The sequence below is a fragment of the Mirounga angustirostris genome, unplaced genomic scaffold (genome assembly GCF_029215605.1).
Source record: "Mirounga angustirostris isolate CCGP_5_RB_7025 unplaced genomic scaffold, mMirAng1.0.hap1 SCAF_17, whole genome shotgun sequence".
Lineage (NCBI taxonomy): Eukaryota > Metazoa > Chordata > Mammalia > Carnivora > Phocidae > Mirounga > Mirounga angustirostris.
In genome coordinates, this window is record NW_026991725.1 from 13131494 (window position 1) to 13153682 (window position 22189).

General features: G+C 38.2%; 1 protein-coding gene across 10 annotated transcripts in view; it reads right to left on the reverse strand.

The window, feature by feature from the left end:
- Positions 1–22189, reverse strand: part of RPS6KB1 (ribosomal protein S6 kinase B1) — an 86826-nt gene that overhangs the window by 28539 nt on the left and 36098 nt on the right. For 6 of the 10 annotated variants that reach the window (XR_010408423.1, XR_010408422.1, XM_064582379.1 and 3 more), the window contains 10 exons: positions 14624–14771; positions 12258–12315; positions 10712–10812; positions 8707–8797; positions 8431–8521; positions 7831–7938; positions 7281–7343; positions 6814–6891; positions 2828–2935; positions 519–631 (listed from right to left, as the gene is read on the reverse strand). Coding sequence is in view for 8 of the 10 variants with exons in the window: in XM_064582379.1 (XP_064438449.1) it covers positions 519–631; positions 2828–2935; positions 6814–6891; positions 7281–7343; positions 7831–7938; positions 8431–8521; positions 8707–8797; positions 10712–10812; positions 12258–12315; positions 14624–14771 (959 nt within the window). In the remaining 2 variants the exon portion in view is untranslated. Of the gene's footprint in view, positions 1–518; positions 632–2827; positions 2936–6813; positions 6892–7280; positions 7344–7830; positions 7939–8430; positions 8522–8706; positions 8798–10711; positions 10813–11376; positions 11624–11661; positions 11888–11988; positions 12062–12257; positions 12316–14623; positions 14772–22189 lie in introns of those variants that run through there. The other 4 variants (XM_064582381.1, XM_045889295.3, XM_064582382.1 and 1 more) reach the window with 4 other exon arrangements.

Sequence of the window (22189 nt, forward strand, 5' to 3'; positions counted from 1 at the left end):
TTTTATTTTTTGTATGGATGGCTTTTTCTCTTCATTCCTAGATGTTACTTCACCAGGGAGGCCTTTCTCTGACCACCATGAATACGAGCCGCCCTGTTATTCTTAGCTACCACCGCACTTTTTTTCTTCATATAGTAACTTGACATTACTTGTGATTATATAATTCTTATGTTTCCTTCTTTGGTTATTTTAACTCTCTTCTCACTAAATTGTAAGCTTCATCAGGACAAGGATAATTCCTATGTTAATCATGTATCCCCATCATGCAACACAGCCCCTGGTATACAATAAATGTTGAATGAATGGGTAAAGACGACATTTGCCAGTGCAGCAGCTTACTTTCACAGGAGGGAAGGTAAACTATATAGCATACAATACAAGACGTAGATGCTGTGCTTATGTCAACCACAGAGAATATGACAGATCTTTCATTTATGTAATGTGGCATAAATTTCTTAAGCATACTCTTCCAGGTTAAAAAAAATAAAAAAGATGTGAGAATAACAAAGTCTGAATACCTGACAGGTGTTCGTGGGCTGCCAATAAATCTTCGAGGTGATCGGATTTTTGGTTCAAAGGAAAATTTTTCTTTCACACTTTCAAGTACAGATGGAGCCACATATGTAAAACCCTGAAAGATAGTAATTGTAGACTCCAGAATGGCGTTTTGTCATATACATTAAGAAAATGTGGTTTCAGTCTCTGACACACCAAAACAACAGTGCACACCTAAAATCACCACTCTGGGTCCTCCCATTTCCCCAGTCTCATTTCACACCTGTCAGCTTCTTTCCAGCCATTTCTTGAGGCACAGACCTCAGGAAGGCAGAATTCTATTGAGTCCCATATGCCAGTAAACAATATTCTACTTTGTTGAAAGAAAAACAAAATAGGAAAATGTAGGCTTCACATTAAGATATTAAATACCAAGATGAATGCAAAGAAAATTCTAGTGTTTCTAGCCCACATGCCCATGAGCAACTAAGATTATCACACCCCAAACAGTTTCTCATTATTAGGCCAAAGTAAAAATAGAATTCTCTAACTCGGCATGTGTGATCTCTCTGGTTTTATAACAATGATTGGATAGATTTGGTATTTTCTTGATGTATAAGGGTCAACATTGTGAAAACCCTCAATTATAACAGGCAATTATGCAGTTTTATTAGGTTTAGTTCTTTCTTGGACCTTGCTATCAGACTACCAGGTGTCATTTCTCTTGCTGTAAATGTTTATCCCTTTAACAATCAGTCCTCCACCTAACTTCCCTTCCATTTATTATTCTAGTCACCTATGAATAGGCATTTTGAGTTATAGTAAGAAGACTCAATAAGCCTCTGGGTGAAGTCCTAACAAGTGAGGTGCAATTCTATAGCGCATATGCTTCAGAAACCATTTCCCCACATAGTCCAGTGGGCTAAAGCTCTAACTACCAAGAGGGCCAGGCTGTGCCTTAATCATCTTTCAATTTCCTTTAATTCTGTGATAGGAATTTAAATAATTATTGAACTGAAGTTGCTCTGACCACAGTCTCCAGGTAAGTGGGATGTTACTGTTTTTTATTAGTTTTTAAGAGGGGTACCTGGGTGGCTTAGTTGGTTAAGCAACTGCCTTCAGCTCAGGTCATGATCCCAGGGTCCTAGGATCGAGCCCCGCATTGGGCTCCTTGCTCAGCAGGGAACCTGCTTCTCCCTCTCCCTGCTACTCCACCTGCTTGTGCTCTCTCTCTCTGTCATATAAATAAATAAAAAATCTTAAACATAAAAAATTAAGAGATTCACTTTATGTAGACAAAGGAAATGATATAAAATGAGGTTTTTGTTGATCAAAATCTAAAAGCTCTAAAAAAAAAATCTAAAAATCTGGGGTGCCTGGGTGGCTCGGATGGTTAAGCATCTGCCTTCAACTCGGGTCGTGATCCCAGGGTGCTGGGATCGGGCCCCACGTCAGGCTCCCGGCTCGGCTGGGAGTCTGCTTCTCCCTCTGCCTCTGCCTCTCTCCCCTGCTCATGCTCGCTCTGTATCTCTCTCTCTCAGATGAATAAAAAAAATCTTAAAAATAAATTAATTAATTGAATAAAATAAAAGTAAAAAATCTAAAAATCTAAAAGCTTTGCTTTTCTGAGGCGACAAGGTACAAATCAACACAGATATTTCTACAAATAATTTACTATTACATATGAACCAATATATTTTGATGTCAAATATTCATAATTAACAGGTTAAAAATCCCCTACAAAGTTACACTAAATGTACCAAAAATTTGTAGCTATTCCAGGAATAGAACAGTTACAGTGAGCTCTTCTACTGTTGTAACGGTGTGACTTCCTTTTTTTTTTTAAAGATTTTATTTATTTATTTGACAGAGAGAGACCCAGCCAGAGAGGGAACACAAGCAGGGGGAGTGGGAGAGGGAGAAGCAGGCTTCCTGCCGAGCAGGGAGCCCGACGCGGGGCTTGATCCCAGGACCCTGGGATCATGACCTGAGCCGAAGGCAGACGCTTAACGACTGAGCCACCCAGGCGCCCCGTAATGGTGTGACTTCCAATTGAGATACTGAGCCAAACATCATTTTAAGTCAGTGGCCCATCTAAAAAGGGAATCATATACTCCAAAGAATCAGACAGTCCCACTCTAACTGCTGAAATGGAATAATGGATTATGGGAATCCATTTTCTAACTTAGCAAGTTGTAAATTAACTTAATAAAAAATAGCATCCCAGGTTATCTACATCAACTGCAAAGCAAACAAATTGAATTTTCTTATTGAAAAGGGTCCATCCTAATACTTAAATTTCTCATGGCTACATGGAAATTCTTTCACTTACCAGAAAGACCTGGTTGGCACTTTCACTGAGAGTTGAGTCATCTGGGCTGTCAACAGGTGTCTGACGTGTAAACTTTGAATCAAACTGACTCACATCCTCTTCAGATTGCTTTGCGAAAAACAAAATTAGAAAACGATGAATAGTCTATATTATACGTATCAATCAAATACATGACTTATATTAGAGAAGGCTCTAGCTAGAACTCTTCATAGGGTTTGATTGTAATAAAATATCAGAATAGTTATAGCAGGCATAGACTGAAAAATAAATTGGAAATAAATTGGTGGAAAGTTTCTTTCTTTTTTAAGGTTTTATTTATTTGAAAGAGAGAGCTAGAGAGAGCACAAATGGTGGGGAGGGGCAGAGGGAGAGGGAGAAGCAGACACCCTGCTGAGCAGAGAGCACGACGCAGGGCTCAATCCCAGGACCTCAAGCTCATGACCTGAGCTGAAGGCAGACGCTTAACCGACTGAGCCACCCAGGTGCCCCCAGGTGGAAAGTTTCAAAGGTCAAATTACATCTTCAATTTTTAAGCATTTATTAAAGTAGATTTTAGTACACGCTCATCATTTTTTTAAAAAAAAATCTGTCAAAAAAATTTTGAATGTCAATCTTCCCCACTTACAAAGCTTCAGGGCGCCTAGTCCACTGGCTAAATTCCCTATTAGATATAATTTGCTCAGCTGGCCACTGCAGGTTTATAATAAACCTGAAAAACTACTGAAACAGAACACAAAACACATTTGTAAAATGCTCTAAAGCTTCTTCCCATAGCTTATTTCATCCTATTACAGATTTCTCAAGGAGCAAAAATGATATTCTACTCTGCATGAGTACATTTTCTTATGAAAAACATCACCTAAATCTAACCACCACATCTGTTTAATTCCTTCTCTCTGGCAACATCAGACTTTGTGGTCATGTCAAAAGAGCTAAGGAACCCAGTGTCAAAAGATGATAAAAACTAAGCATCAGTAAAAATTACTGCAATGGATTGAAACACAAATATATTAAAAGGCATAAGTTCATAGTTTTTTTTTTTTAAGATTTTATTTATTGATTTGACAGAGAGAGAGACAGAGAGGGAACACAAGCAGGGGGAGTGGGAGAGGGAGAAGCAGGCCTCCCGCTGAGCAGGGAGCCTGATGCGGGGCTTGATCCCAGGACCCTGGGATCATGACCTGAGCCGAAGGCAGACACTTAACGACTGAGCCACCCAGGCGCCCCAAAAGGCGTAAGTTCATAATTATACTGAAAAAAAATCAAAGAACTGGTCAATTTTGGAAGATGTTAAAGAACTAATTTATTATTTTTTTTTTTTTTAAGATTTTATTTATTTATTTGAGACAGAGAGAACGAGAAAGAGAGCACATGAGAGGGGGGAGGGTCAGAGGCAGAAGCAGGCTCCCTGCCCAAGCAGGGAGCCCGACGCGGGACTCGATCCAGGGACTCCAGGATCATGACCTGAGCTGAAGGCAGTCGCTTAACCAACTGAGCCACCCAGGCGCCCGCAAGAACTAATTTATTATTTTGAAAAATGGGAAAGAAACAAACATTCATCCTGCCTTTCCTGTATGAACAATGTAGGTTTCTCTTTAGGGAAAAATTCACTAATGAGGAATCAATAATAGTATTAGAATAAGACAATTTTGCAAACCCCCACTGAAATCCTGAAACTAGGCCAGAGTTTCTGAATCTCAGCACTACTGACATTTTGGGCTTGATAATTCTTGTTGTAGGGGTCTGTCCTATGTAAAAGAGGATGTTTAGCAGCATCTCTGGCCTCGACCCACTGCAAACCAATAACATACCCTCCCCAAGTTATGACAACTTGTCTCCAAACCTTGCCAAATTGACCATACCTAAGCATCACTAATGTTGGCAATGATCACAACATCACTAAAAAAAATACAAATACACATTATGCCTCCTGACTAAAATATACAACATCAAAAGTTTAATCTGAAGCAGATTAAGTATTTAAATCTAAATACTAGTTTTTGGAAATACAGGGAACAGATGAATATGGTCAATGACACTATGGGGTTAAAATCAGCAAAATCAAAGTTAGAAACCCTATAGGACATATAGTCCAGTTTCTTCAGTAAATACTCAGGAGAGGAATCGAGAGGGGGTTGGAAAGAGACCTAAGAGATACAATAACCAAACTGTATAGACCTTGACTGAATTCTTATTAAAAGAAACCAACAGGGAGGAAAAGAAAACAAAAGAAACTGGGGAAACTGTCAGCTTTTTAGTTGTGATGATAGCTAGCAGTTCTGTTTATGTTTAAACAAGATGACCTGACAAGCTGGACCATTGGTACAGAAGGGTTAATTATCCTCCTTAAAATTATATATGTGAAAATTTTAAAGCAAGTCACCTTGTGCTCCAGAACCAAATTATCATCATCGTTATCTTCCTCCTCCTCCACCTTCATTCCAAGAAATAGAAAAATAAACTATTTTCTCAAATTCTGAGGTGGAAGAAAGACAAGAACTAACACACTAACTCATGTACTCATAAACACATTGTTATGCAAACATAAAGTCAGAGATCAGGTAATGTGCCTACAAGCCAAGGAATGCCAAAGATTGCTAGCAAGCCACCAGAAGCTAGGAGAGACGCACAAAGTGGAACAGAAGGCTCTCACAGCCTTCATAATGAACCAAGCCTGTCAATACATTATCTTGGACATCTAGTCTCCAGAACTGTAATACAATAAACTTCTGCTGTGTAAGCCACCTAGTTTGTGGTACTTTGTTACAGCAACCCTAGCAAACTAACACACATTTATACTATATTTTGAAGAAAAAAATTCCCAGAAAATCAAATTCAAAACAGGGTTGAATCAGAGGGTAACCACACTTACCCTGGTGAGCATTATGTTATGTATGTAACTGTTAAATCACTATGCTATATACCTGAAACTTATATATTATTCTATGTCAACTAAACTTCAATTTAGAAATAAAAAATAAGGGGCACCTAGGTGGCTCAGTCGGTTAAGTGTCTGCCTTCAGCTCAGGTCATGATCCCAGGGTCCTGGGATCGAGCCCCACATCAGGCCCCCTGCTCAGTGGAGAGCCTGCTTCTCCCTCTCCCTCTGCTGCTCCCTCTGCCAAATAAATAAATGAAATCTTTAAAAAAAAGAAAAGAGGGGTGCCTGGGTGGCTCAGTTGTTAAGTGTCTGCCTTCTGCTCAGGTCGTGATCCCAGGGTCTTGGATTGAGCCCCACGTCTGGGTTCCTCCTCAGCGGGAAGCCTGCTTCTCCCTCTCCCACTCCCCCTGCTTGTGTTCCCTCTCTCACTGTCCCTCTCTGTCAAATAAATAAAAAATCTTAAAAAAAAAAAAATTTAATTAAATTAAGGGCACCTGGCTGGCTTAGTCAGAGGAGCATGTGACTTTTTTTTTTTTTTTTTTTAAAGATTTTATGTGCTTACTTGAGAGAGAGATAAAGAGAGTGCAAGCAGCGGGCAGAGGTAGAAGTAGGCTCCCCACTGAGCAGGGAGAGAGAGACCCTAGGATCATGACCCGAGCCAAAGGCAGATGCTTAACTGACTGAGCCACCCAGGTACCCTGAGCATGTGACTCTTGATCTCAGGGTCATGATTTTGAACCCCATGTGGGATACAGAGATTACTTAAATAAATAAAACTTTAAAAAAGTTAAAAATAAAAAAATAGAGTAAAAGATTATACTCCATAAAAATAAAATACGGTTGAATTAAGCAAACCAAGCAAAAAAGTTCTAACTACTTGAAATATTTAGTTGTCTTAGGCAACCAACTTAAAAATAGTTAATATACTCATCAATTGCTGCTGGCAGTAGTCCTTGAAAAGACTGTACAGAATAAAGATTCTGAAGAGAACATAAACCAAAGTTTTCTGAATTGTTAATATAAACATAACGTTTCTGAATGCTCTGAGATTTTATTCTAAGTAAGTACCAGGTCCTTCAAGTTATATGGTTTCATATATACATACCAACAGAGGTTTAAAAGGGGGCTCCACCTTCCGAGCTAGCAGTTCTTCCCAGTTAATATGCCTGAAGAATGGATGAGCCTAGGAAAAAAGAACAGGAAGAAAAGTCAAGGCAAATAGACTTCATTGGATTGACAAATTAACTGTTTGTTTGAAGTTACAAATCACAAAATAAACTATACTATTTATTTTTTAGATTTTATTTATTTAAGAGAGAGAAAGCATGAACATGAGTGGGGGGAGGGGCAGAGGGGAAGGGAGAGGGAGAATCTCTCAAGCTGACCCAACACAGGGCTCGATCCCAAGACCCTGAGATCATGACCTGAGCCAAAACCAAGAGTCGGATACTTAACCAACTGAGCCACCCAGATGCCCCACAAAATAAACTTTAGACAACTCCATACAATCCTCACAAATACAAAGAATTAGCACTATCTTCCCCTCAAACCACCAAAAAGGCCAATCCCTACTTGAACTTCTCCAGCATCCCCAGGGCCAGCTCCAAGCCGAGAAGCAGCATTTCTTTTCAGCAGCTTTAGGGAGGGAAAACAAAACATTTATGAACCTTAGCCAAATTGATTATTTTTTATTTACAGAATTTGCTTGTCTATATTGCTTCTCTATTTTGAGAAAATAGGCTTTATTAATTACTACTAAATATTGTTTGGGAATAAAAAGGACAAATCTTTTTTTTTAATTATTTGAGAGAGAGCAGAGAGAAAGCACACATAAGCTGGTGGGGCGGGGGGTAAGGGGCAGAGGGAGAGGGAGAAGCAGACTTCTGCTGAGCAGGGAGCCCAATGCGGGGCTTGATCTCAGGACCCTGTGATCATGGCCTGAGCCAAAGGCCAGCCACCCAGGCACCCCAAGGAAAGAAAATCTTTAAACAGATTTGTACTTTACCTGCAAAAACTGTAGGCTTTTTTGTTTAATATATGTGTATGATTCTTTATTCAAAATGTATGTTCAATTCTATCTATTTAGATCCCAGTAGTTAAGGGTCATCGTTTTGTGTCCTACCTTTTTAAGCAGATCTCTGGCTTCTTGTGTGAGGTAGGGAGGCAAATTGAGTTTACATTTGAGGATTTTGTCAATTGTTTTCTTTCTATTCTCCCCAGTGAACGGGGGCTAGGAATAGAGAGAGTGAGAAAAATTAGCATATAAAAAATAAAACTATCCATTTTCTGAATTAGTCAGCTATGCATAGAAATCAGAAATGTATGCTGTGATATGGGCTGACTGCTAAAGATCTATAGTTTTTAAGCAATGGGACAGAAGAAACAGCAACATCTCAGAAGAAACTGGGTTTCCACTATTAACTATGTTATAATAGGTTAGCCATGTGATTTTATGCTTTACTTTCTCCTTTTATAAAATAAGGGCAGTAATCTATTTTATATCTCTTTCACAGGACTGACACGACAGATCATTTAAACAAAAATGTTTTTAAAAGTATAGGGGCCCATTCTGCTACCAATAAAGCTTTATTAGGGTTAATTTTTTTTTTAAATAACTCCATCAGTAACATTTTAAAAAGCGCAGGAAAGGTCTCTTGCCATAATGATTTAATAACTACTCAGCACAGACCATAATACATGCAGCTTTTAACTGTGCACCTACTGCTCCAGTCAGCATGTCATACATTAATGCTCCCAAACTCCACCAATCCACAGCACGATTGTGGCCACTTCTCATCAAGATTTCAGGGGCCCTACAATGAGAAAAATAATATGCCTAAAAAATTCACCCATTTGCATATCATCTGAATTAGAAGTTTTAAAAACAACATATGGAGCCAAATGATGCTATAGAAAATATATAGCACACTATTAAACCAGGTAAAAGTTAGCTATTACTCCCCCAAACCAGTTTTATTTCTTTCAACATGCAGCTCACATGTATTCTATTGTTCCACAAAATGTGTGTGTGACTGTTCCATCATGAATAGATTCTTTGCATAGTCCAAAGTCTGTTAGTTTCACATGACCTACAATGAAAGATCACAGCAGTTATTCTGAGAACTCTAAGCATGTGCAGTGTTTGAATGTATCATACAAGACAATAATCTATCCTTCCATTTAACTTTTTCTGCCTTAAATATTTTTTGAAGATACAACTAGTAAGGTGCCATCCATAAAGTGGGATGCTAACTTTTTAAAGCTAATAGTCATTTTTTGCCAATGATGTATTATAAAAGGAAAATAGAGAAAAAAAGTAAAACAGCTTGTCCAAGGCTCTAGCTCTACCATCCTGAGAAAACAAGCCCTTTCAAGAAAAATTTTTGAAAGTCTGGTTAAGTACACAAACCCTAATAAAGATATGCTGCACCTTTTAAAGGTCTGACACTGTATTTCAAATATATAACTTTTTACCACAGTGAACTGTGACTGGACAGTTTTTTAAATAGTCTCAGAAAGTCACTATAACAAGTTAGCTTATTCTGCCAATACTGCCAGTTCAGAAAAAGAAATGAAATTGCTATGGCATGCGACTGTCATCTCTAATCCAGAAAGTGAAAAACTCACCACCTTACACAAAGAACATTACTGAACTGTTATTAGATATCCAGTGGTTCAACCACCCCAGGGACCCTACTATTCCAGGTTTATTTCAGAGAAAAGAAAAGGCAATGGCCTATTGATACAAATGTAAATGTGTACTTTACTCTGACACAGAAAAAAATATGACCTTTATTTTCACAGAGCCACCTGACACACTCAAGCTTATGGATCAAAGAAGTTAACTAGTCATTTCCCTATTCTATCCTTTGCCTTAGAATTCAGAATCAGAATCCAGGTTTGGGGGGATGGGAGCAGAACTGGGAGGGAGAGAGATATATAGATTCACAACGATGTTCTTGGTTAAGTAGAGCATTTCTCTTAAAAAAAAAAAAAGAGAAAGAAAAGCACAATATGAAACATATTCATACTAGTGTCAGTTGTCCACATCATTTCCTGTCCAAGAATTTAAAACCCTTAACCACCTATTGTATCATTTTGTAGACATCGAAGGATCAGCAACTGCTGCCAGCACCCCGATAGCCTGGTTAGCTGGTTGCTCCTTTGGGGTATGAGTGAGCTGTGGAGTCTACCTAGCCCAAATTACTCTTGCATAAATCAAACTGTCTATAGCAACATGCACTTGTAATCAAGACTCAATTTGCTCTACCTACACCTGTACAGAATATTAGCCTTTCTGATTTTTATGTTTGTTTTTACAAACAGCAAGAATAAACTGATGCCTACTAAACATTTTCTTTCCAAGGCTACATCAAATATTTTGGTTCAATTCTGATCCTTTTTTACAGCATTAATAAAATTTACCATAAAAAGTATTAATTCTGGGGCGCCTGGGTGGCTCGGTTGTTAAGCGTCGGGCTCCCTGCTCAGCGGGAAACCTGCTTCTCCCTGTCCCACTCCCCCTGCTTGTGTTCCCTCTCTCACTGTGTCTCTCTCTGTCAAATAAATAAATAAAATCTTTTAAAAAAATAAATAAAAAGCATTGCTTCTAATATTTATGTATTTTTATCATTAAGAAAAACTCAATTTATAGGGTTAAGATCTGCTTTCCAATTTAAGGAAGAAACCAAAATTAAGGTTTGGACTGGCTTTTAGCTCACCACATGTTATGTAAAGATTTCAAAAGAACGACAAGCTATAGAGAGCAAGGACTAAACTGAAAAACACAGCTGAGTGGCCAGTTATTCCTAACTCCCTCTAATCTCATCAATCACAAATATCTAAATACCTAAATCTCAGCAAGTATTATGATGCCATAAATTCTGAGGGAGGAATGTATAATAATAGATACATGACTATGGGGCTTTGTAAATGACCATGACCTGTGTGGGAGGATTTTAAGATGATTATTTACTATAGAATTGTTTACGGTATATCTCCACCTTGGTGATTAAGCATGATATTCTCCGGCTTCAGGTCTCTGTAGATGATCCCCTTTTGATGTAAATGCCCCAAAGCCATGGAGATTTCTGCCAAGTAAAAGCTGGAAACAAAAGTGATTTAGTAAAATTAAAAAGAGTAATATACTCAAAGCAGTTTATGTATGGAGTAAAATTCCTTGAAAGAAATAGACATGCACCAAAGACCAAATTAGTGGGGATGGGGGTGGGTATGGGGGAAAGAGATGGCATAGGATGCTGCCAAAAGGCATGGTGACATTTATGTTTCACTTATTTAGTGAAACTATAAAATGTTTTATTTCATCATTAGAACATACTGCTAATTGCTAAGAAGTCCAGAATATGCCAAACTGTCACTGGTTTTTGTTCTGTGTAGGAATTAGGCCAATAGTCATTCAGATCGGAGCAAATTACTCCCACCCACCCCCAATTTTAAAATCCCATAGGACGTAGGAACTTTGTTATTCTCAGACAGCAAGTCTTAGTTTCAAAAGATACCTTATAAATAACCTGACCCTTAGAAGCCCGCTCATCCCTTAATATAGCTGCATAATTATATACAGTTCATGCCCACAGTATCTGCCCTCCCTCTTGCCAGCCAGCCCACAACTATAAACTGTGTGACACTCAAATTTATCTACCTCAAAAGAATAAAGGGCTGAGTCAACCCTGTCTGGATTCGAAAAGCACAAGGCACTGCAATACTGGCTGCATAACAATGTTGCAATCCTGCAGATTACTCCAGGATGGAGAGGGTGTGTCCTAGAGGACTGAGGCAGTTTCACAGCCAGCAGGACCACAAATACAGCCTCCAACACGGCTCAGAGAGCCTCCTCCAAAAAAGGGTACTTCATCCCTAAGGCTCTTAAATGCAGCTTCTGTGTTAGAAAAGGCCTGAAATTAAACAATGGAATGCAGTTTGGTAATTAAGGTAGAAAAAACATATAAGTGTTTTCTATTCAATTAATGTGTAGGATAAACTGATTTATTGTTACCCAATACTGTCATCTCACAAAAGGATGTATATATTTTTAATTTGAAGCAGATGCCATCTTAAGAAATATAAGGGTAGATCCCATCCTGGCCATAGAATCAATCCACAGATGATGTGTGCCGGCTTATCACCTCCCTAAGACTGCACCTTGGGAACTGGAAAGTCTAAAAAAAAAGAGGAGATGATTTCTGATACTTTCCATTGTTCCAGACATAAAGTTTCACCGGAAAACCACACTCACCCACAGCCAAGGCAGGCAGCTTACCAATTCAAGGAAAGAAAGCCCCAGTGAGAATGGTTCTGTTAGGAACTGGCGTGAAGAGCGTTCCACCCAAGGCCTGGGGGCAAAGGAATGATGTGACCTCCAAAAGCTGCCCCACCCCAAAGATGCTTCTCCCCCTTGAAGTCCTGAGTGACTGACTGGCTCCAGAACAATTTATTGAATCATTTGGCTGCCCACAGTGGGAACAGGACTTTGCTTTTAATTATATGAATCATTACCTGAATCCCTGCAACCACAAAAATTTCACTTACCAGGCTGTGTCTTCCATAAATATTCCCTCTCTTTCTAACTGCATAAATAATTCTCCTCCTGTAAAGAAAAGGAAAAGATATTAGAAATAAAACAATCTTCATTTCCAACCCCTTTCTAACCACAGTTAAAAGATATCAGTCCCTGGGCGCCTGGGTGGCTCAGTTGGTTAAGCGACTGCCTTCGGCTCAGGTCATGATCCTGGAGTCCCTGGATCGAGTCCAGCATCGGGCTCCCTGCTCGGCGGGGAGTCTGCTTCTCCCTCTGACCCTCCCCCCTCTCATGTGCTCTCTCTCATTCTCTCTCTCTCAAATAAATAAATAAAATCTTAAAAAAAAAAAAAAAGATATCAGTCCCTTAAAAATAAAAAACAGATTCTAAAAAATACAGGTTTAAAACTAAGTCTTCAGGATTCTATTTTTAGTAGTGTTCTTATTTTTATGTGAAATACGTATTTTGGAGTTCCAGGTTTGTACATTTTTAACTTCAAAATAGTTATAGATTCCAGACCTGAGGTTAAAAAAATAATCTTGGTTAAAACTTCTCTCACATTTTACCCTAAGCAGAAAAACATTAGTATATAATTAAGCCACCCTTACAAATTAAAATTAGTGAACACCCTTATTCCATATTTTCAGATCTCTTAATCCAGAGGAACCCGGCAGCAGCTTTGTTAAAAGCATGGCACTGTTTTGAATATCAAAATAAATAATGATAATAAAGAATTATATCCCACTGAATAATCTTAGAATCCATGAGCCCACAATGATGTAAATCAATGAAGAGATCAATAAATTAAGTTTTAAAATGGGAGAGAAGGGAAAGCTCTTTGTTACAGTAGAATGCCAAATAATGAATGAGGCACGATGGAATAAGAAAAATCACTTGGCAATCATTATAGTTAATTGTTTCAAGCAACAATCAATGAATGCTAAAACTGTATGTGAAAGCTTGATGAGAGACAAGATATTTCAATAATCCCAATGTATCTCAAGATACTTATTCATTACAAAGGGAAAACTTCACCAGGGAAAAAACTGGCCAACACCACCTTGTAAGTGTGATCAAAGTAAATATCAACAGTAATGGGACAAAGATATAAACATCATGTACCTCCTGATCTGACAGAGAAGGACACAATGTCATTTTGATGGTCCTCCCCAAATGCATAACCTGAATCTAATCTTGAGGAAACATCCCATAAGCCCAAATTGATGCATTCTACAAAATAAGTGGCCTATATTCTTCAAAAATGTCAAGGTCACAAAAGACAAAGACTGAGGAACTGTTCTAGATTAAAGGAAACTGAGAGATATTACTGTATCTGTTAATTTCCAGTTTTGATAATTTTAGTAGAGTTAAGATACTATCATTGAATTTAGAAAATATACACTGAAGTATTTAGGGGTAATGGGAAATCATGTCTGCAACACTCTCTTAAGCAATCCAGAAAAAAATTATGTATATACATGTACATGTATATATATGTATACATGTACATGTACATACATACACATACATATATACATACCCATACATGTGTATACATATATGTAGAGAGGGAGAGAAAAGAAGGATGAAACAAAACACCTGTAAAATGGTAACACTTGGGGAATTTAGGTGAAGGGTATGTGGAAAGTCTTTGTACTATTTCTGCAACTTTTCTGTGTAAATCTGAAATCATGTCAAAATAAAGTTAACCAAAAAATAGCAACAACAGTCAAAAAAGTTGCTAAATTCTGCAGCTTTCTGTTCCATGTTACAGGCCATTGTGAAACCTGCTTTTCAGAAAACTCAAATATGTTGGCTGGAAACAGATACCTGTGATCTAGAAATGGTAAGAAGCAACAAGTTTCGAGGAGGTAGTAAGCCCTGGAAATTGTGGATGTCTTCCTACATAAACTGCACAGTCTATCAAAAAGGCTACATTCAACCAAAAAATTCTTCTGTTTAGAGATGCAATTTTGAAAATACTCAATATCTTAAATACTCTCAATAAGTTTTCCATTTGAGTTGAGAAAGAAATGGCTTTGATGGTTCATTTGAATTATAGTATCTTACCCAAGTGCAGTCAATGTGATGGCTCTGTATCAATTAGGTGTTTGTTATTTTAAGTAATTGATTACAAAAGGATTAGGACTAAGATAAAATTTTACAGATGGGGAAAAAACTTAACCGTTAAAGTTTCCTTTATATTTGTCTGCGAAAAGAAACATATGGTCACATCCGAATTCCTTATGTCAATGTATTTGTCAATTTTAAGAACTATTTAATCACATTGGGGAAAAAGCATTTTCCAATGGAAAATAATGTTTGACCCAGTTTCTGAAGCAAATGCAAATAATTACACCAAACTGAGTGTACTGACCGCTGAGATACTCAAGGATGAGGTAGAGTTTTCCACCGGTCTGAAAGGCATAAATTAAATCCACAATGAAGGGATGCTTTACTTCCTCCAGAATATTCCGTTCTGCTTTTGTATGAGCTGTATCTTTAGCATTTCTTACTATCATTGCCTAAAGGAAAAGAGATGATCTATAAGAACAAAACAGTAGACATTTTTATTCTATAGTAACTGGAAAATCTATTTTGTGCTTTTCTTGCCAATATTAAACTATTACTCATAGTTCCCACTAGAGACTGAGATAGGAGTAATGGAAGACATTCACTTCTCATATATATCTGCACTGTTCGGATTTTTTGCAGTGAACATGTAAATGACAACCTAAAGATACCTTTTTAAAAAATGTAAATAGGTGAAGTTTATTCATATATTCACTAACTGTTCAATGTCTACTATGCTCCAGGCTCTATAATAAGAAAGAAGAACTAACAGAAGTCTCCAGCCTATAGGAGTCCAAAGTCTCGGGGAAGAGAGAGAAGTCACTGCAGGTAAGCACAAGGTGCTTTGGGAGAACAGAGCAACTACATCTGACATGGCAAGAAGTGTTCCTGGAGGTGGCAATACCTAAACTGTATCATAAAAAATTATTAAAATGAAATGCAGAGGGTAAAAAAAAAAAAGCATTTCCAGGGCCAGAGAGGCTTGACAGGACATGTCTAGGGAACCTATAAGTAGTTCAATATGGTTAGAAGTGGCTAGAGATTAGGCTGGTGATGTAGGTGGAGACCAGAAATGGAAGGCCTAGGTATCTAGGCAAAAGCGTGTGAATCTTATCTTAGAGGCAGAGGAAAAATGTTGAGGTTCTGAAAATGAATAACCCTTTAAGACAGTTTAATAGCAGTATGGAGTTTTAGGGAAGAAATGAGACCAGTTAGGAGGCTAGTACAGTAAACTAAGTAAAGTAAGACCTGTAACTAAGAAAATGAAGTTGGGGGGCACCTATGCGGCTCAGTGAGTTAAGTGTCCAACTCTTGATTTCAGCTCAGGTCATGATCTCAGGGTGTGAGACTGAGCCTGGCAATGGGCTCCACGCTGGGCATGGCAGCTGCTTAAGATTCTCTCCCTCTCCCTCCACCCTTACTCAACCCCCTCTAAAAAAAAAAAAAAGGAAAAGGAAAATGAAGGTGGAAAAAATAAAAAAAGAAAAGATAAAGATGTATTATCAGCACTTGAGGACTAGGTTGAGAAGAAATGATGATACCATGGTTTCTGCATAAGTAATAGAACAATGGTTATCATTCAATAACAGGAAATGGAAGTCAAGAAAAGAGTTTTGGGAAAACAATGCATTGTTTTTGGACATGTTAAGTCTAAATTCTAGGACTAAGTTCTGGTACATCTCCAGTAACATGAAAATGCATATACACAAGGTTATTAGTTGCAATATTATTTATAAAAGTGAAATGTTAAAAACAACCTAAATGCCCATGTATAGAATACTGGATAAAAACCTATGGACTACCTACCTGATGTGTAAAAAAAAGCTATAAAAAGAATGGGGAATGTCTCTATGAAAGCAAGGTGCAAAAGAGCATATATGGCATAACAGTATCACATATACTACCTTTTGTGTAAGAAAGGGGAAACAAGAATATGTATATGTATCTCCTTATATCCTCAATAATGAACACAACTAAGATAAACCAAAAGCTAATGACAGTGGGAAGATTAAGTAATGGGATTAGACTTCTGAGTACATCTTTGGAGTAAAACCTCAATGGTTTCAGCTTACCTAAATAAAAATTTTTTTTTTCTCTTACCAAAATCAAATATTATTGTGATTATAAAATGGAGGTTTTTGAATTCTGAACCATGGTAATGTTTTATACATTCCAAAACTAAAATTAAATCAACAAGGATGGGGAGGGAAATAAAACTGAACACAACAGAAATATATAAATGTAACTGAATATTACCCTGATAATTTTACCATAGGAGAAAAAAGATATTTAAATAACTTTATGTAGCACACTCTTAATGACATATATGTAAGCATAACAAAAATTGCAAAGAAATCTTATGCCACACTAAGTAGGTTTGTAGCTGCTAATAATACTGATATTGTAATTCTCAAACTATTATGCATATATTGTACAACTGAGCAAATGAGTAAATTTATTGATGTTACTACCAGGCTTCTCACTGTGGAAAACCAGAGATGTAAATATGGACTGAGATAAGAAAAGCCCTATGGAACTGGACTGGAATTAGGGATATCAATATGAAGCCATGATTTTTTTTTTTTTTAAAGATTTTATTTATTTATTTGACAGAGAGAGACACAGCGAGAGAGGGAACACAAGCAGGGGGAGTGGGAGAGGGAGAAGCAGGCTCCCCGCAGAGCAGGGAGCCCGATGCGGGACTCGATCCCAGGACCCTGGGATCATGACCTGAGCCGAAGGCAGTTGCTTAACCAACCGAGCCACCCAGGTGCCCCTGAAGCCATGATTTAAAAAGAAAAACCTCCTAGCTCTACCCACTGAAAGAGCCAGAAACAATGACACTTTAGTAGTAGGGAGCATAGCTGGCACCCAGATCTTGGTTTCTCTACCAAAAGAAACCAGGGTTCCTTAGAGAAAAAGATGGTTCTAAGCCAGAGTTAGGGAAAGTGCAAGGGAAATCCGGAGCACTCTATTATACCAGGAAGTACTCAAAAACTGACAAGGACATATCAAGGACATAGAAGCCATCTTAAAAGAGTTCTCTGTAGCAAAATTTGGGACAATTTGAGAACCAAATGAATAATGAAAGAAATGGATAACACACTGAAAATAAAAAGTCCATACTGACTCTTAAAAAATTAAAATTTAAAAAAGGAAGTATAAAAAGCTCCTTATAGAATGACAATATAGAAACAAAATGGCAAAATAGAAAAGTCTCCATTTTGTAATCACCATAGTAATATTTGATTTAGATAAGAAACAATGGATGAGGGCGCCTGGGTGGCTCAGTCGGTTAAGCGACTGCCTTCGGCTCAGGTCATGATCCTGGAGTCCCGGGATCGAGTCCCACATTGGGCTCCCTGCTCAGCAGGGAGTCTGCCTCTCTCTCTCTGACCCTCCCCCCTCTCATGCTCTCTATCTCATTCTCTCTCTCAAATAAATAAATAAAATCTTTTAAAAAAAAAAAAAAAGAAACAATGGATGATAAAACCACTGGGTAAAAGATTATTAGGATAGAATATTCATATCCCTATTATACCATACACTGAGAACATAATATTCCTGCAAAAAGTATTTAACCTAAATTTAAAATTTAGGTGTTTTCATGAGTAAACAATGAAACATATCCAAATTAAGGGATATTCTGCAAAACAACTGGCCTGAGCTCTTCAAAAAATGTAAATGTCATGAAAGACAAAAGAAAAGGGTGGGAAATGGCTCCAGAATAAAGGAAACTAAAGAGATAGGACAACTCAATGCATATGTGATCCTTGGCTAAATCCCGAATATTAAAAACAAAATAAAACAGCTATAAAAGATATACTGAGTATGGACGATATATTAGAAAACAGCAACTGTTTATCAATGGTAAGTTTCCCAAATGTGATAATTACACTGTGATTTTATGTGAAAATGCCCTTACTCTTAAGAGATACAAACTAAAGAAAATAAGGGTGAAATACCATGATACCTACAATTAACTTTCAAATTGTACAGCAAAAGAATGAAAATTTTGAATATGCATAAATATACATATACATGGAAGGGATGGAGCAAGTGAGGGGCAGACAAAGAAAATATGGCAAACTTAGTTGGTGTTCACTGTACTATTCTTGCAACCCTTTGGAAAGTCTGAAAAATTTCAAACATTATTACTTTTTTTTTTTTTAAGATTTTATTTATTTATTTGACAGAGAGAGAGATAGTGAGAGCAGGAACACAAGCAGGGGGAGTGGGAAAGGGAGAAGCAGGCTCCCCGCCAAGCAGGGAGCCCAATGCGGGACTCGATCCCAGGACCCTGGGACCATGACCAGAGCCAAAGGCACATGCCCAACCGACTGAGCCACCCAGGCACCCTCAAACATTATTTTTTAACTGCTCAGGAGGTTTGAGTTTTTTAAATAAGTAATTTTGAGAAAGTCTGGGAAGCAAGAGACTAAGAGATAAGCTGAAAAATTAGTAAAGTAGAATCACATAAGTAAAGAAAACAGTTTCAAAATACTGTGGTCAATAGCTTCAATGTAACAGAGAAGTAAATGAAGGATGAATTAAGTAAAGACCATTGAATTCAGCCATTAGGAGACTGGTGATGACAAGAGTTTTATTGAAATAGTAGAGTCATTAAGTCAAAATATAGTGAATGAAAAAGTAATAAAACATGACTTCTCAAGAAATTCAGCTATGAAAGGCAAAGAGGGTAGAAGCCATAGGAAGACTTTGTGAGAAGGATTTGTTTTACTAAATATGGAAAAGACATGAATATACTTAAACAAAGAAAGTAGTAAGGATAGAGGATGGAAAAAGAGAAAGAAGTGACAGAGACCCCTAACAGGCAGAAAGAGATGGGATCCAAAACATAAAGAGAGGGCTTAACCTTGGAAAGGAGAGGAATATATCTCTTACTAACACTGGAGAGAAGGAAGTAAAGACAAATGAAAATGCAGATTAATATGGTATTAGGGGTAGGGATTAGAACAGGAAGTGGAAGGAAATCACATGTGACAGCCTCAAATAGGAAGAGAGGCAGTCTACTAAAGAGGTAAGAGGGACTGATAGCAAAGTTATAGAGAACGGAAGAAGCTGTCTAGGGACATGGAGAAAAACAGCTGGTGGGGCGCCTGGGTGGCTCAGTCAGTTAAGCGTCTGCCTTCGGCTCAGGTCATGATCCCAGGGTCCTGGGATCGAGCCCCACATCGGGCTCCCAGGTCAGCAGGGAGCCTGCTTCTCCCTCTCCCTCTGCCTGACACTGCTTGTGTGCTCTCTCTCTCTCACTCTGTGTCAAATAAATAAAATCTTAAAAAAGAAAGGAAGGAAGGAAGAAGGAAAGAAGGAAAGAAAAATAGCTGGTGAATACCGAGGGTCCAAATGATTTGGGGACTACAAATTTGTCCTAGCAGCAATCTACAAGTTTGTGATTTCTGCCAGCAATGCTCAGTAACTGAAATACAGGAATAAAGGGGCATTAACAACCAAACAATTTTTTTTTTAAGATTTTATTTATTTGACAGAGAGAGACACAGTGAGAGAGGGAACACAAGCAGGGGGAGTGGGACAGGGAGAAGCAGGCTTCCTGCGGAGCAGGGAACCTGATGTGGGGCTCGATCCCAGGATCCTGGGATCATAACCTGAGCCGAAGGCAGACGCTCAATGACTGAGCCACCCAGGTGCCCCAACAACTAAACTATTAAAAGTAGGACTTTCCCAGGGGCACCTGGGTGGTTCAGTCATTAAGCGTCTGCCTTCGGCTCAGGTCATGATCCCAGGGTCCTGGGATTGAGCCCCGTTGTCGGGCTCCCTGCTGGGTGGCAGGCCTGCTTCTCCCTCTCCCACTCCCCCTGCTTGTGTTCCCTCTCTTGCTGTCTCTCTGTCAAATAAATAAATAAAATCTTTAAAAAAAAAAAGTAGGACTTTCCTAAAGATAAGGTCAATGGCGCTAGCAAGTGACTGAAATGGCAGATCATGCTGATTATGCTGGATTCAGAATAAAGTGAAATAAGAAGGGGGTTAAGAACTTTAGGAAAAAACCCAGAAAGGTCAAAGGACTAAAAGGTTGAAAGCCAAAGACCAAGCATTGTGGCAATAAAGAAGTGAGAAGTTATTGTTCTATTGTAGTCCAATACTTCAGAGGTGGAGAATACAGCTATGGGGGCTGGTAAAGTGGAATGGAAGTGAAAGCTGATAGAGTTGAGATCAAGGAATTAGAAAGGCTAGGCTACTGATTACTTATTTAATATAAGGACAGCGAAGACATACAGGATGACAAGGCTCAGGAGTGAGAAAAAAAATGATAAAAGGTAAGGGAGGTTTCAACCTCAATGTAGAAAGGATTTTGACCACAAGATAGAAGAGAAATTGTAAGAATAAGCTTAACAGTTCTTCCCTTGAATTATATAGTAAGCAGAGTGAGAGGAAGAGACCACATTCGCCTCAAATGCTAAATCCTAGTACCTAGCGTAATGCCTGGCACATTGCCAGTTCTCAATTGATTCAATAAAAGGAATGCAAAAAGGATGACCAATCTGTGAACCACAAGCCTTTAGCCAAAGGGTCTAAAATTTACAGTGTGGGCTGAATTAACGCCATGGGCAATAGTACTTTGCTCTCAGGGTACATTTTTGTTGCAACTGGCAGGAAAGAGAAAGTCTTTTCCTCAACATTCCACCCTGAGAAAACACCCAAACAGTACCATTCCTGTAAAAAATCCCAGGAGAACTGATAAATTCAAACAGACTGTCCAGATGCAAATACCTCATTTAAGATAAGGAGACACGTGGTTCTACTCTGATTTGATCCTCAAGGCTGGAAAGACATATGTTCTTACTGCATACAGAGTTCAGGAGGGTTAATAATAATAAAATCAGAATAAAGAAACTCAAAGGCAGCATACAGTCATCTTATCTAGTTAGGAATTAAAATTCTGGACTTAACTGTAGCAACCTCTTCACTTTCATTATTTACGCTGTGAGCTTGTTTTCAGGGACAGCAAGGAAAACATGAGACAGCATCTGACTCTCTAGCCAAGCTTGGGGAAAGAAAAACCCTGAGAGTGGGAGGGAATGGTAACTAAGCAAAAGGAGAGGTGAGCAAGTTAGGTCTTGGATGCCCAGGGCTAAAAACGAGGTCTGACATTTAGCAGTAATTAAGTCTATGGATTTCCCAATACACTGTGCCTATCCACCACCAGCGGAAAAACAACACCCTCTTCTTTTCATTAAAGATGTCCATGCCAGAAACATACTTCACTCAAGATAGAATTATGATTAATTATGGTCAGCCCTGATTATAAAATATATCAAAAGGAATAAATTAACCTAAGAATCTTGTCCAGTACTTCTTTCAACATTTCTAGGACAAGCATTATTATACTATCTCCAATTCTATACCTAACATGTTTTATAGATCAAAACATCATTAATCTCAAATGATTCCAATGGGAAAGCCAGACAGCAGATTAATACTGACTTATTGATACAGAAAGTGATGTTCAGAATATCTAAACTGCTTCTTTTAAGACAATCACCAGGGTGATTCCAGCTGGCTGTCAGAACAGCATCAGCATGTGACTCTTGATCTCGGGGTCATGAATTCGAGCCCCACACTGGTGTAGAGATTACTTAAATAAATAAATAAATAAACAAACAAAAAGACAATCACCAATAAAGTTGTGGTCATATTTGTTCCTCAGCTTTTATACTAATAAGCCATGTATACTGCTTAAGTGAAAATCAGAAAGATAAAGAGCAAAGTATTACAAACCCTGTAATTTTTGTTAAAAGTTGTTTCGATTGTCTTTTAATATAGTTTTGTAGTAAGACTTGTTTTAAGACAGTGTGATCTTGGGGCGCCTGGGTGGCTCAGTTGGTTAAGC